Here is a 15724-nt window from a genome sequence, read left to right as displayed (position 1 = left end):
TCGAGGTGGCAGACTTGCAGGAGCAACACAACTGCATTAAGTTTCGCATGAAACTCAATAAAACCTTCACGGAGAGGGACAAATTGATGCACAAAGCCAACAGTGATGAGTGCTGAAGCTGTACTGGGTGTTACAAATGGTTCACACGGCTTAAAAATGGCCGGGCAGAAGTTAAAGATGACCAGCCTCCAGGATGCCCTTCAACATCTACCAACAATGCTCATGTCAGGAACGTCAATGAAATTGTGTGTGCCAATCGAAGACTGATTGTCCAAGAGACTGCACAAGAATGTAACATTTCAGTTGGATCATGTCATTAAATTGTGACACAGCATTGTGGAATGCATCACACTGCCACCAAGTTCCTCCCACGGCTCATGCCTCACAATCTGTGAAAAGCTTTTGGATCATGCAAATGAGAATGAGATGTTCCTTAAGAGAATTGTAACTGGTGATGAGATGTGGGTCTGCAGTTATTGATGTTGAGACCAAGATTCAATCTCCACAATGGATCAAGAAAGGTTCTTCAAGACCAAAAAAAAAATCTCAGCAGGTCAGTGAAATGCCAACGTCATGCTGATAGTTTTCTGTGACTTTGAAGGATTAGTTCATAAAGAACCATGGCACAAGGACAAAGTGTTAATCAATGGTACTATCGGGACATGTTGCGATGCCTGCAAGAAAATATGAGAAGGAAATGGCCTAAAATGTAGTGAGACAATTCATGGCTCTTGTGTCACAATGATGCACCCACACATTCATCCCTTTGGCATTTGACTACTGCACAAAAAATGAAATCACTGTACTGCCTCATCCTCTGTATCCTCCAGACGTGGCCCCTGTGGACCTTTTTTTATTTCCATGAAAACCCCTTTGAAAGGATGAAGATTTGCAATGTTAGACGAGATAACAGAAAATCTGCACACTTTGCACACTCCAGCAAGAGGCACACCAAGCCTGCTTCTAGAAATGAAGACTGCATCAAGTGTGGTGCATCAATTGTGGAGGAGAGTATTTCGAAAGAGACCATGCCCAATAAGTAGAAGGTAAGTGCAGAAAAATTTTGTGGACAAAGTTCCAGAATTTTTTGAACAGACCTCGTGTATCGCTGAAAAATCTGAACAACACCATAACTACACTATTTTAGATAAATATTAAATTCCTTCAATTATTACCTTTATGTCTATAACAATTAAACAACTAAATAATAGAAGACTAAAAACATGCTATTTTTGTACTCAAGTAGTTCATAATATTGCAGTGATTTAAATCAATAACTCAAAACTAATAATTTAACACATACATTCATAAAATCTTCTTTTACGTTCTGCTCCACAGCTTTTATAACATGCATTTTGATGAGAAACAACCATAAATGTCAAAGCTAGCCACAGAAAAACAAAAAATTTTAGCAGCTTTATGGTGGTGTCATTAAAAAATACTAAATTCATAATGGATATTCAGCAAAGAACTGTTCAGAAATGAAGCTATTACAGTTACAACATTATTTTTTGTGCATTATTCTTGAACACACACACACACACACACACACACACACACACACACACACACACTCCCTTCATGCTTATTTGTATTTACTTTATCAAATGACAGAGATCGACTGAATAAAGAACCGAGACAGTGAATACTTTTTAGAAAACTCAGTCACAAGTAAATATCAATACTTATATCCAGGGGCAATTCAAATGGAAAGAAAGGGCAGAACGTAAGGGTTTAATATCTCATCAAAAACTAAGTCCATTCAAATTATCCTGGACCTGGAATGTACTTAAAAGAAGTCCTATGCAACAGGTTTCCAATAAACAACAAAATAAGAAGCAAGGCTGCATAGAAACTGTGACTAATGACATATTGTGTGTGTGCAATCACAAGCATCTATATGATACAAAGGTCACATGATAATCTAACAGGACAGACCATAGCATAGCTTGGAACCATGAACATCAACCAGGAAACGAGTATCAGCTGCAGCCGGTTGCCAACGTGCAGGCGCAACGCCCCAGCAGAAGTTGTCGCCCCCGTTTCATCAAACTTCCGCATGTCAATGCGCTCAGGCTGGCCATCAGGAATGTTCTACAGCTTGACTCACTGCCACATGACAACAGCTGCTTTGATCACTGCCTCTATTCCAAGAACATTGCATGTGACACACTAACACAATCACTACCATGAAGTCAGCCAGGAACAGATGCATTTAAACCCTGACCAACCCTCATCATTGAACAGCTGTGCAGTAATGTGATGTCCAGCCTGTGTCGTTCAAAATGCCATATCGATGGTGTGGCCAACTCTGCAATCACCAGGCTTTAAACCTCTGTCTGCCACTTAGAGCATCCGGGTGAACAGGCACCTCAGCATTCCACCACTTTTACAGAATGTGTTTAAACGATCTTCATCAAGCCCATGAACTTGGAGAGTCACTGATGTCAAAATGATCCTCCTTAAAATAAGAAAACTATTTTCTAGCCATGCTCTTTTCCATGGCATTATCCCCATACACAGCACAAATGTTTCTGGCTATGTCCACTGCTGTCACCCCTCTACTGAACTCAAAAGAGAAGAATAAGTCAGAAACGTTCTGATTTCTTCACTTGGCATTCCATTTTCTAGCATCCAAAGCTCCACTCACTGTCTCCAAATGACAGAAAGACAATATGTAAACTCAAACAGCAACAATGAATTATTAATAAAAAATGACAATTGATAAGTAAACTCATAGCAACCGGAATACCAACATGAAAAAAAAAAGAAAAAGAAAGAAAAAGGCAATGAACTTAAGCACCCAACCTTATATTTATAATTAAAATAACACAGTTGAGCAAAAAGAAAAGCACAAAAACTGAAACTGAGGGAAAGGATCTGATGATTTTATGACTGGTCCAGAACTAACACACTGTCTGAAAGAAAATCGTGTACATCCACTAGAACAGACAACAACAGTATGTGATCACGATTTGGACACTTTTCCTGAAAATTAAAGGAAACAAGAAAATAATTTTTTAACTCAAATATTGGCTAAAAAAGTTAAAACTACAGTATTTTTGGTAAATGAACAATGGATATCTCAATGATTGAGACATAATCTACAAGTTACTGCAGCATAAATCTGAAACATTCTTAGGAAATTATCTACAATACCAAAATAATTAAATTAAATTATTGATGTCAATGAGCTTAGTAAAGAATCAAATGCTGAAGCTGCGGCTGTATCATTTTCAAGCTGAGAAATTATAGTTGTGTTTGTATTTGATGAAGATGTGTCCACAGGAAGTCTTGAAAAACAGATAATTTTACACCTCAAGATTAAACATTACAGTGTGTTACTATATGGGACAATATGTTCAAAAGCAGAACTGTACACATTTACCTAAAATCTCTACAGTTTTGCTGTACAAATGAAAAACTATCATGCAGACTGCATGTCAATATAATTTGTAATTTTCATTTAACAGAACACAATTTAATAAAATTAAACCACTGAACAAGAAGGGCTGTGGTTTAGACTGCCTTAAATAATAACGTAGTAATTAGCTCCATAAATGAACATTTTCTTCATAATGGGTACCACAGCCATAAAATTGTTGAATGAAGGCATCTTCCCTCTTCAGTTGTAATACTTCTTACACCTATTCTCATTTACTGAATTACTTTGTACGTCTGCTTCTATACTCTGTGTACAACTACGAAGTGCATGGCACAGGGTACATCCCACTGTATCAGTTAGTATGGCTTTTTTTTGTTTCATTCATATACGGAGCATGGGAAAAATGTTTAAATGCCTCTGTGCATGCTGTAAGTAACCTAATCTTATCCTCATGATCCTTATGAGAGCGATATGTTGGGGGGTTGTACTATCTTTCTACAGTCATCATTTAAAGCCGGTTCTTAAAACTTTGCTAATAGACTTTCTTGGGATAGTTTACGTCTGTCTCCAAGTGTCTGTTAATTCAATTCCTTCAGTATTTCTGTGACAGTCTCTCATGGATTAAACAAATCTGTGACCATTTGTGCTGCCCTTCTCTGTATAATGTTAAATATCCCATGCCAGTCCTATTTGGTATGGGCCCCACACACTTGAGTAGTATTCTAGGATGAGTCACACAAATGATTTTTAAGCTGTCTCCTTTGTATACTGATTGCATTTCCCTAGTATTCTACTAATAAACGAAAGTCTGCTACCTGCTTGGCCCACAACTGAGCCCATGTAACCATTCCATTTTGTATCCCTACAAGGTGTTACACCAAGATATTCATATTAGTTCATAGATTCCACCTGTGACTCACTAATATTATATTTAAGTTTTGTTTTGTGAAGTGCACAGTTTTACATTTCTGAACATTTAAAGAAAGTTGCCAACCACTGCATCACTTTAAAATCTTATCAAAGTCTGACTGAATATTTGTACAGTTTTGTTCAGGTTCAGGTTGTATTTTGTTGTAGGTAACTATATCATTTGCAAAAAATCTGAGGTTACTATTAATGTTGTCTGCAAGATCGTTAATGTATAATGTGAAAGGATGCAATGTTACTTCTACATCTGTCAAGCACTCGCTACCCAAGATAAAATGCTGTGTCCTCCCTGTCAAGAAATCATCAATCCAGTCACATATTTTGTCTGATACACCACATGATCATACATTTGATAATAAGCATCAGTGTGATACCAAGTCGAATGCTTTTTGGAAATCAAGGAATACTGCATCTATCTGACTGCCTTGAGCCATGGCTTTTAGAATGTCATGTGAGGAAAGATATATGTTTTTGACATCAAAGCTGGTTGGCATGAAGGGGGTCATTCTGTTTGAGATACATCAATATGTTTCAGTTCAGGCTATGTTCTAAGATTCAACAACAAATAGATGTCAAGGATATTGGTAGTTTTGTGGATCACTTCTGCTACCTTTCTCATACACAGGTGTGATCTGTGCTTTCTTCCAACTATTGGGCACAGTTTTTGTTGCTTATTGTTAACAGGGGGGTTAACTCAGTCACAAACTGGGTACAGAATCTGATAGGAATTCCATCAGACCCTGAGGCTTTTCAGTTTTAATGATCTCAGCTGTTTCTTAACACAACTAACACTAATCTCTCTTTCACTCATGGATGGTTCCTCCCTCTATGAACTGTTCTAATGCATGCATATCTATCCAGTGCATGGTCAACTATTCTTTTAAACTTGAACCATAGTTCATCTACAGGCTCCTGTCCTGAGCTAAGAGTTTCAAGTTCCTCATTAAGGTATGTCACTATTGTTTCTCTGTCTAGTTTGCTGAACATATAAATCTTTCTGCTTGTTTTAGTTGTCCTTTGCATTTTGGTAGTCATTGTAGCTATAACTGCCTCATGGCCACTGATACCATTTTCAATGTGGACTTCCTTAAAGAGATCAGGTCTGTTTGTTGTCATTAGATCTAATGTATTTCCATCATGAGTGGAATTCTGAACTGTGTTTCAGATAATTTTCTGAGAAGGCATTTAGTAACATTTCACAGCATGTCTCATCATGCCCACCACCAACGAAACTATCTAAACCAATTGTTGGAGGTTTAAAGTCTCCCCCAATGATTACAGTATGATTAGGGAACTTATATACACGTGAATTAGGGCTGTCTTTTAAGTTTTCAATTACATCAGGAGAAGAATCTGATGGTCAATAGATGGACCTTATTGTAATTTTTTGCCCATCTTTGATACTGTCTCTCACCCAAAGAATCTAACAACTTCTATCTTTCAGCTTAAGAATCCATTTTTAGTGTTTACCCAGTGCAAGGTGCCATACACATGAAAATAACAGTAGCACAAATAATGTTAGCACATCACATAAATTTTCTGTATTTTCTTGTGTAAAACACATCCCTCTGACAAACTTGGAAACAGCCTTTCAAACTGAAACAAGTGTTGTAGCTGACAAGAGATATAATGAATACTGAAAATCATCCCCCCTACCACTAATGAACAGAAGCAAAACCAACTAACATCTATGTTAAACTTAATAGACTGTAACAAACTAATCAAACACAATATTAACTCATAAAAGGACTTGTGTGAATGCTAGTAAATTTTCATTCTTTTTGCGCACCTGTCAACTGCTCAACACTTCCATTACTCAGTGACTGGTCTCCAAAACAAAATTTCAGAAGAGCTAACTGAAATCTTTGAAGAAGTATGGCATAGGTATTTAAAAAGATATTGTAAGTAAAGCACCCACTCCAAACCAGAAAGTCTGAAATACTGATACAAACCAGTGCTAAATAACAGAGAATTGTTATGCTCCTGTACTATGATAGATCACATCACAGTAAAGAAGATAAAGACAAATACACAATCATGAAAAAGCACTGCAAATCTGCAACAAAATGTAAGGCTAATGATGGATACATATTTAACTCTGAAAATAAATCTAAAGCCCCGCAGAAAGCCATAAAAAAGGTTACATTATCAAAAAAATCAGAGCATTCCAGTTTTTCCTGACACGTCATACATACTTTGCCAATCTGTCTCAGAGACCAAGATTGCACATAATGTAGGCAAAGCAGAAACATTAACATTGAGACTACACAGCAAAACAACTGACAGTTTTAGATCAAGTCATATAACTCATAGACAAATAAGTGAAACAACAGCAGTAATTACTAAACTGAAGGTCACTATAACCTTCCAAATGTTGCCACGTTGCCACTAAACACTTAACAAAAATAATCAAAGATTAACTGAGGTGTTTAAATAGAATGCTAAAAAATATCGATAATCAAACATGTTTATAAGTACAGTAAAACAGAGTCACTGGATAAATACCAGGCCATTTTGCCAGCCCCAAACAGCTTCTAATGGCATACTGTATGCACCAACAGTTGAGTCAATATTCAAGACAACAACCTTCTTTGTCCTGCATACTGTGTCTTCAGATCTAATGTCTCTAACATGAGGAAAGTAGAGAGCCTTATAGCAAAAGTATAAGATTAAAAGTGACTTTACTAGACCTATGGAAATTCTTTGATACAGACTCTCCCAATGTCCTAATCAGAAAAGTACGGTACTATGGAATAGAAGAGAATGCTTTCCTCCTGCTGCAGTCATTCCTGAGCAACAGTGAACATTTAGTATGTGTAAATAACCTAAAGCTATATTCTAACAATGGAAACTCCAGGCTGACATGTTCTAAAACCATATACCTTATTTGTTACAGAAGGTGTCCCAGAAGGCTTTGTTGTACAACTCTCTCTGCCTACTGTACAGTAAATGTTCTACACACTGCCCAGTAATAGAGTACTAGACGCTGATGACAAAGCACCAATGGCTCAAAGTATCAAACCAACAGTTATAACAGAATGGTGTGGTAGCAATAGCAACAAATAGGATGTACTACCTAGTTTCAGGCTAGAGGTTCTGACTGAGAATAATGAATTATTTAGGAATAAAGAGACGATTCATCGAAAGGCAGAATTGCTGCGGCGTTTACAGATACACTAACAAAAGGTACAGAGCTTTGCTTTGCTAGCTTTCACAATGAAATTCCTTTCTAAAGCTGTAGGACACACACACACACACACACACACACACACACACACACACACACACACACGCTTGTCTCCCTAAATTGTGCTCATTCAACTGCCAGCTCTTTTGCAGTCCTCATTGAGTGTACTGGGTTGAGGTGGGTGTGCAGAGTAGGGTGGAGTGAGGGATGGAGAGAGGTGGGAGGCAGAGTGGGGATTGGTGTGTGTGTACGGGGGGTGGGAGGGAGCATCTAGCGGCTCATGGGAGAGTGGGGAGCCATCCATGGGCTAGCTAGGGGTGTATGTAGAAGGGAGCAGGTAGTAGACGTCTGAACGCACGATTCACAGATTAGGGCATGAGATGACACCACACAACTAGCTGACATGTATCGGGTGGGTGTAATTAGAAAGGGATGGTGCATACAAACACTCCCACCCCCACACCCACTCCCCCCCCCCTCTCTCTCTCTCTCTCTCTGGGGTGGGTGCTGGGGAAACAGCGAGTTACCTTAGCTTTAGGCCAGGGAGGTTACAGGAGCGAAGTATGTGCCATAAGAATAGCTCCCATCTGCGCAGTTCAGAAAAGTTGGTGGTGGTTGGGAAGATCCAGATGACACAGTTGGGGGCAGCAGCCACTGAAATCTTAAATATTGTGCTCTGCTGCATGTTGTGCCACTAGGTGGTCCATGTTGTTTTTGGGAACAGTTTCATGGTGCTCATTCATTCTGGTTGACAGCTGGCTGTTTGTCATACCAATGTAAACACTGTGCAGTGGTTGCAGCAGAGCTGGTATATAACATGGCTTCTTTCACAGGTGGCCAGGCCTCTGATTGGGTAGGATAAGCCTGTGATGGGATGGGAGTAGGAGATGCTGGGTCGGTGGATAGGGCAGATCTGTGTCCTCCACAATGGTATAACCCTGTGGCAGGGCATTGGGATGAGAGTGGCATACGGGTGGACTAGGATGTTGTGGATGTTGGGTTTGCGGTGGAACACCACTTTGGGAGGGCATGGAAGTATCTTGTGTAGGATGTCCCTCAATTCAGGGCATGACGATAGATAATCAAAGTAGACGTCTGAACGCACGATTCACAGATTAGGGCATGAGATGACACCACACAACTAGCTGACATGTATCGGGTGGGTGTAATTAGAAAGGGATGGTGCATACAAACACTCCCACCCCCACACCCACTCCCCCCCCCCCCTCTCTCTCTCTCTCTGGGGTGGGTGCTGGGGAAACAGCGAGTTACCTTAGCTTTAGGCCAGGGAGGTTACAGGAGCGAAGTATGTGCCATAAGAATAGCTCCCATCTGCGCAGTTCAGAAAAGTTGGTGGTGGTTGGGAAGATCCAGATGACACAGTTGGGGGCAGCAGCCACTGAAATCTTAAATATTGTGCTCTGCTGCATGTTGTGCCACTAGGTGGTCCATGTTGTTTTTGGGAACAGTTTCATGGTGCCCATTCATTCTGGTTGACAGCTGGCTGTTTGTCATACCAATGTAAACACTGTGCAGTGGTTGCAGCAGAGCTGGTATATAACATGGCTTCTTTCACAGGTGGCCAGGCCTCTGATTGGGTAGGATAAGCCTGTGATGGGATGGGAGTAGGAGATGCTGGGTCGGTGGATAGGGCAGATCTGTGTCCTCCACAATGGTATAACCCTGTGGCAGGGCATTGGGATGAGAGTGGCATACGGGTGGACTAGGATGTTGTGGATGTTGGGTTTGCGGTGGAACACCACTTTGGGAGGGCATGGAAGTATCTTGTGTAGGATGTCCCTCAATTCAGGGCATGACGATAGATAATCAAAGTCCTGATAAAGGACACGGTTCAGTCGTTCCAGTCTCAAGTGGTATTGGGTGACAAGGTGGCAGTTCTTTGTGGTTGGTTATGGGGATGGATTTGAGGATCAGGTGTGTGTGGGGATATGGTATAGATCTGTTTTTGTATTAGGTTGGGGGCGGGGGGGGGGGGGGGGGGGGTATTGCCTGTCTGCGTAGGCTTTTGTGAGGCGTTCAGCTTACTAGGCGAGGGAGTTTTCATCACTGCAGATGGGTCTGCCACGGGTGACCAGGATGCATAGGAGGGATTTTTTGGTGTGGAAGACGTGGCAGCTGTCAAAGTGCAGATACTTTTGATGACTGGTGGGTTTTGTGTGGACTGAGAGGCCAGGGAGGTTATAGGAGTGAAGGATATGCTGTGAGGATAGCTCCCATCTGCGCAGCTCAGAATGGTGGTGGTGGTTGGGAGGATCCAGATGGCATGGGTTGTGAAGCAGCCACTGAAATCTAGCATGATGAGGAATGAGAGTAAGGTGTCCTGGCCTCGGTTCCACATTATAAAGATGTCATCAATAAACCTGAACCAGACCAGGGGTTTGGGGTTTTGGGAGGTTAGGTATGTTCCTTCTAGGTGGGCCATGAAGAGATTGGCATAGGAGTGTCCCATGCAGGTGCCCATGGCTGTGCCACGAATTTGTTTGTATACCTTCCCTTCAAAGGTGAAGTACGTATGGGTTAGGGTGTAGTTGGTTAGGTGTACGAGGAATGAAGTCATGGGTTTGGAGTCTGCCTGGGAGAGGTAGTATTCAATTGCGGCAAGGCCATGAGCCCCAGTGATGTTAGTGCATAAGGAGGTTGCATCTACAGTGATGAGTAGGGACCCAGGAGGTAAGGATGTGGGGATGGTGGAGAGCTGGTGCAGGAAGTGGTTGGTATTTTTAATGTGGGAGGCTAGGTTTTGGACAGTTGGATGCAGATGTTCGTCAACAAGGGCTGAGATTCTTTCAGTAGGGCACTGTAACCAGCCACAATGAGGCACCCAGGATTGTTAGTTTTGTGGATTTTGGAGAACATGTAGAAGGTGGGTGTGCAGGCTGTTGTTGGTGTGAGCAGGTAAATGGATTCTGAGGAGAGGTTCTGGGAAGTTCCTACAGATTTCAGCAGAGATTGAAGGCTATGTTGGACTTCTGGGATGGAGTTGCTTTGGCAGAGCTTGTAGGTGGTGTCGGACAGCTGGCGGAGGTCCTCCTGTCCAATCCTAATACTGGACCCTGCCTGTCCCAATTCGTACCACCATCCAGCCATGACCCTCCCACACTTCACCTAACTATCCCCCGGTCACCTTCTAGGATTTCTCAACTTCCAACCTGGCCACACCATCCTCCCTCAGGACCCTCCCTAAGAACATCAATCTTTCAGCAGAAGAAAGGACTGCCCTACACAACCTAAAAACAGATCCTCATCTGATCATTCTTCGGGCAGACGAAGGTTCTACAACTGTTGTGATGAACCAAAGTGAGTAGGGGGGGAGGGCCTCCCCCAGCTGTTCAACACCTCTACCTACAAGCTCTGATAAAGTGACCCCGTCCCAGACGTCCAACATAATCTCCAACCCTGCTAAAATCCTTAGGCTTCCCCAGAACCTCTCCCCTGAATCCATTTCCCTACTCACCACTACAACAGCCCACGCAGCCACTTTCTACATCCTCCCCAAAGTCCAACAACCTAAAAATCCTTGGCACCCCATTAGGTCTGGTTACAGTGTCCCCACCAAAAGAATCTCAGCCCTTGTTGATCAACATCTGCAACCAATGGTCCAAAACCTAGCCTCTTAAAGATACCAACCACTTCCTGCACTAGCTCTCCACCATCCCCATGCCCTTACCTTCCAGGTCCCTACTTGTCAGTTTAGATGCAACCTCCACATACACCAACATTGCTCATGGCCATGGCCTTGCCGCAACGCAATCTCGTGACCTAATCTGTGAAATCGCATGTGCAGCTGTCTGCCACCTGCCCCCTCCATGTGCACCCCTAGCCAATCCACAGATGGCTCCCCACTCTCCCTTGAGCTGCTAGATGCTTCTCCCCCAACCCCCTCGCTGTCTCCCACCTCTCTCTATCCCTCACCCCACCCCATCCCACCCTGCACCCCATCACACCCTATTACACTCACTGTGGGCCACAAAAGAGCTGGCAGTTGAATACAATGTAGGGAGACAAGTGCGCGTGCGCGCGCGCGTGTGTGTGTGTGTGTGTGTGTGTGTTTCGCATGTTTCTCCTACACCTTGAGAAAGGAATTTCCTTCTGAAAGCTAGCAAAGGAAAGCTCTTTACCTTTTGTTCATGAATCTGTCAACGGTGCTGCGCTTCTACCTTTTGGTGAGTTGTCTCTTTATTCGTAAATAATTTGTTAGTTTCAGGCTAAAGTATTACATCTAAACAGTGTAAAGGAAAATTTAAAATTTCATTCTTACACCACCATAGCAGGGTTGGAAAGGAGTAAGATGTTAGTGCTGCATTTTGGAGCATGCAGGGTTTTGGTGGGGACAAACAATGATAGGTGCTGAATCAGAAGGCTGTGCTGAGGAAAATGGGGGAGGGGGAGGAGAGGGGGATGCAAAAGGGAAAGGAGAGAAGTGGAAAGGACTATGCAGGTGCATTGGCAGGACAAAACACATGTGTAAGGCTGGAGTGAGAGCTGGGAATGGGATAGGGAGGTGAAGGATAGGGACTAGCAAAGGTTGAGGCCAGGGAGATTATGGGAATGAAGGGTATGCTATAGGGAGTGCTCCCTCCTGTGCAATTAAGAAAAGATGATGTTGGTGGGAAGAATCCAGATGCCACAGACTGTGAAGCAGTCACTGAAGTCAAGCACATCGTGTTGGATAGCATGCTCGCAACTAGGTTGTCCAGCTCTCTCTTGGCCACAGATTTGCAGGGACCATCATCATGCTAGTGGTCAAGCCAACATAAAATGGAGCATAGTGGTTGCAGCTAAGCTGATAGATCACAAGACTGCTTTCATATGTGGTCCTGTCTCCTGTGGGGTAGGAGATATCTGTGACAGGACTGTAGTAGTTGGCAGTGGGAGGATGGGGCTGATCTTGTATCTAAGCCTATTGAAAGGTAAGAGCCATGCGGCACAGGGTTGGGAGCAGGGGTGAATAGGGACAGACAATATTATTGTTTAGGTTGGGTGGGAGGCACAACACCACTATGGGAGGGGTGAGGAGTATAGTAGGGAGGATGCTTCTAATTTCAGAACACAAAAAGAGGTAGCCAGATGCCTGGCAGAGAACGTTATTCAGTTGCTCAGTCCTGGGTGGTATAGAATCGAAAGAGGAAAGCTCCTTTATTGGCATAGAAAGGTATGTGGGGGATGATAGTTGACAGGGAAGGCAAGGAACAGGAGATCTCCTTCATAATATCTAGCAGTCTTTTTTCAATTTGCTTGTCTGGCACTCAACATCTCCTCTCTATGGTGAATAGCAATTTAATGCTTTCAAATTGTGTTTATTCCATTCTGGATTTTCCATTGTTTGATTTTACCTCATAAGTTTTCTACTGGTATAGAAACAAAGGTCTCCTGATAAAGAGTGAGTACACACACTTTTACTGAACATTAACAAATGGTAGAATACTAAAATTTCATAGTTTAAAATCACCCACTACTTCCAAAACAAATGCTTTGCACATTATACTGAGCATTCTAATACCATAATTGAGGAAGGGGCCTTTGACTGAAACATTTTAAAAATTTAACAATGGAAAATCCAGGATTGGATAATGACAATATTATAAAAAGGATAGATTGTTACTCACCATATAGCAGAGATGTTGAATCGCAGTTAGGCACAACAAAAAAAGACTACTAAACACGTAAGCTTTCAGCCAGAAGATGTTCTCCTGAAATAGACAACATACGTGCATACACACACTGACACAAACGCACCTCACACATACATGATCACTATCTTTGGCTGCTGGCCGGACTCTATAAAGACTTCATAAAAATCAGACTTAAGACTTTATAAAAATTTCATATTCGTATCTTAAAGTGCCTCTTCTTTGAACAGAGCATGAAAATAACACTTTTTAGAAATTTCTGGTGAAAGACATTCTTCCTCACTGCAGAAGAAATTTTTCAAAGAAAAAAACATTAGTTCAACATTTGTACAGCATTAATCACTCATGAACAGGACATCTTTTGTTATTTCTGTAATGATAATTCCCTTAAGAGCAAATATGGCAAGATAGGTTTCAGTGTACTATTACTTCCACAACTAGAAACTCTACAATTATCACTCAGTATTTGAAAAATGTGCCAATGACAACACATTTATAATTGTGACAATTTTTGCTGCCATGTTTAAATGTGCATTATTTCTAACCATTTCAGAAACCAAAGCAAAAGAATAGAAACTAAAGTGACAACAATTTCACAGATATGTATCTGTTAATTTGCTTCCAACTGGTAAACAGTCTTTTTTTACTCTATTTCATTGCAGTTGCTTTGGGCTGTTGTTTTCTTTAAAATTGCTTCAAATTTAACACTAAAGTACTAAAATAAAAAGAGAGGGAACAGTAATTCCCACAAAAGTAACTATTTTCACAACTTACTATTTGTAAACTGGCCATAAATATATTTCATTGAAGAAAAACTAACCTTTAAATGAGAGGCTTGTGTGAATGCCATTCCACATGTCTTACAGCTGAATGGCTTTTCACTCATGTGGATACGTAAATGCTGGACAATATGACCTTTCAACTCTTTTCCACAGATGTCACAACGGAAAGCACGGATTCCACTGTGGATACAAGCAACATGTTTCATGAGACTATCACGCCGAACAAATGATTTGCCACAAATTTCACATGTCTGATCACGTGTCCCATCATGTCGTTTCAGATGCATACTGAGATTCTTTTGGGAGGCAAATTGCCTTGGGCAACGTGTGCAATGGTATGGTTTATCACCTGTATGGGTTATGGTATGTTGCAGCAGCTGGCCCCCACGAGCAAAGCGGCGTGGACACTGTGGACAGGCATATGGTCGCTCACCAGTGTGTGTACGCAGATGCAGCCTTAAGCGTTCCTTGATGGGAAATGTCCGTCCACAGTGGTGGCAAGTAAATGGTTCAGGATATGTATGTTTGGCCACAATATGGTTCTTCAAACCACCACCCTGTGCAAACCGTGCACCACAGTCTGCACACTCATAAGGTCTCTCTCCTGTGTGAGTTCTCAAATGCTTTGTTAAATCACCTGCTGCTGCGAAGTTCTTTCTGCAATACTGGCATTTGTGATTCTTGTTACGTTTCTTGCCTTTTTCTTTCTTCATGTTCATCTTAATCAATTTACCCATGACAATTCAAAATCTTAAACTGCACAAAAATTATAACAAGCAACTGCTGGCAGAGTGTCTTGTATTATGGCTTACAAAGAAGATAACACAGTAATCAAGCAAAATGTCACAAAAAGAATGCAGATTGCCAGTTTAATGCTATTCTCAGTTTTTCAATGTGGCAATAGAATAAAAATTTTCCTCTCAGATTATTTTTAGGAACAATATGGCTACTTGTGCCTGTGCAGCTTGTCACATTTTATTGCTCTGGTGGGTATTGAATATACAATTGTAACTTTTACAACACACACATTGACGACCAAGCAGGAAGTACAAGAATAGTACGCTATGCGTGCAGTTTTGTACCTGTAGATATAACTGACACATTTAAAGCACTTGTCTGATATCACTGAAATTCTTAATTTCTAAATTCATTGGTGTTTGGTACTGGCACATTCGGTTTAGCTTTACACCTCTAAGGAGGAGATGATACGGCATAAAAATAGCAAAAGCTTTGTATAAATAACATTTAAAAGTAAAAATTCAGTACAGAATTAAAATAAACTGTGTTCTTTGGTTAATATGACAAGCATCTGTTCTTCAAAATTGTAAATTACAAACAAGTAAATTACAACATAGTTAATCTGATACATTCAACATGACTAGTTTCTTAAAGTATGATACAAAATAAGGCACTAGATAAATCTTTCTAAAATGTGAGCTATGCTACATTTGGCAAGATAATGGTATCAGTAAACTTCATTTCTACATTATTAAATTAAACCAGTTGCCCCATAACTATAAGTAGTTCTGCCTTGGCACCTTCTCTTTCTTAAGTAACATTTTTGGTTCATTCTTCACACCTCAGGTGTTTTATGGAGAAACAATCTATAAACAGCACCTGTAACAAACCACCAAGCATAAATAGAAAATAAGAATGTATATAATGTGTTGCATATTAACAGATGAACTATAAATCATTCTGATATTAGACATAAACACTACTGCACAATGATCAATTTTTGCTTTACTCATTTCATCTTTCCACAATTAAATTTTCACTCTGCAGCAGAGTG

The 15724-nt window shown here is 41.1% G+C and overlaps 1 protein-coding gene across 4 annotated transcripts in view; it reads right to left on the bottom strand.

Annotated features, from left to right (window-relative positions):
* LOC126176948 (zinc finger protein OZF-like) overlaps window positions 1-15724 on the bottom strand; it is a 59582-nt gene that overhangs the window by 9959 nt on the left and 33899 nt on the right. For all 4 annotated transcript variants that reach the window (XM_049924155.1, XM_049924154.1, XM_049924156.1 and 1 more), the window contains one exon: window positions 13971-15549. In XM_049924155.1, coding sequence (XP_049780112.1) covers window positions 13971-14669 — 699 coding nt within the window. In that variant the 5' untranslated portion in view covers window positions 14670-15549. The remainder of the gene's footprint in view (window positions 1-13970; window positions 15550-15724) is intronic.

Source organism: Schistocerca cancellata, chromosome 3 (assembly GCF_023864275.1).
Source record: "Schistocerca cancellata isolate TAMUIC-IGC-003103 chromosome 3, iqSchCanc2.1, whole genome shotgun sequence".
Taxonomy (NCBI): Eukaryota; Metazoa; Arthropoda; class Insecta; order Orthoptera; family Acrididae; genus Schistocerca; species Schistocerca cancellata.
The sequence above is the reverse complement of the archived record's forward strand: the minus strand, read 5'-3'. Positions and strand labels throughout refer to the sequence as shown.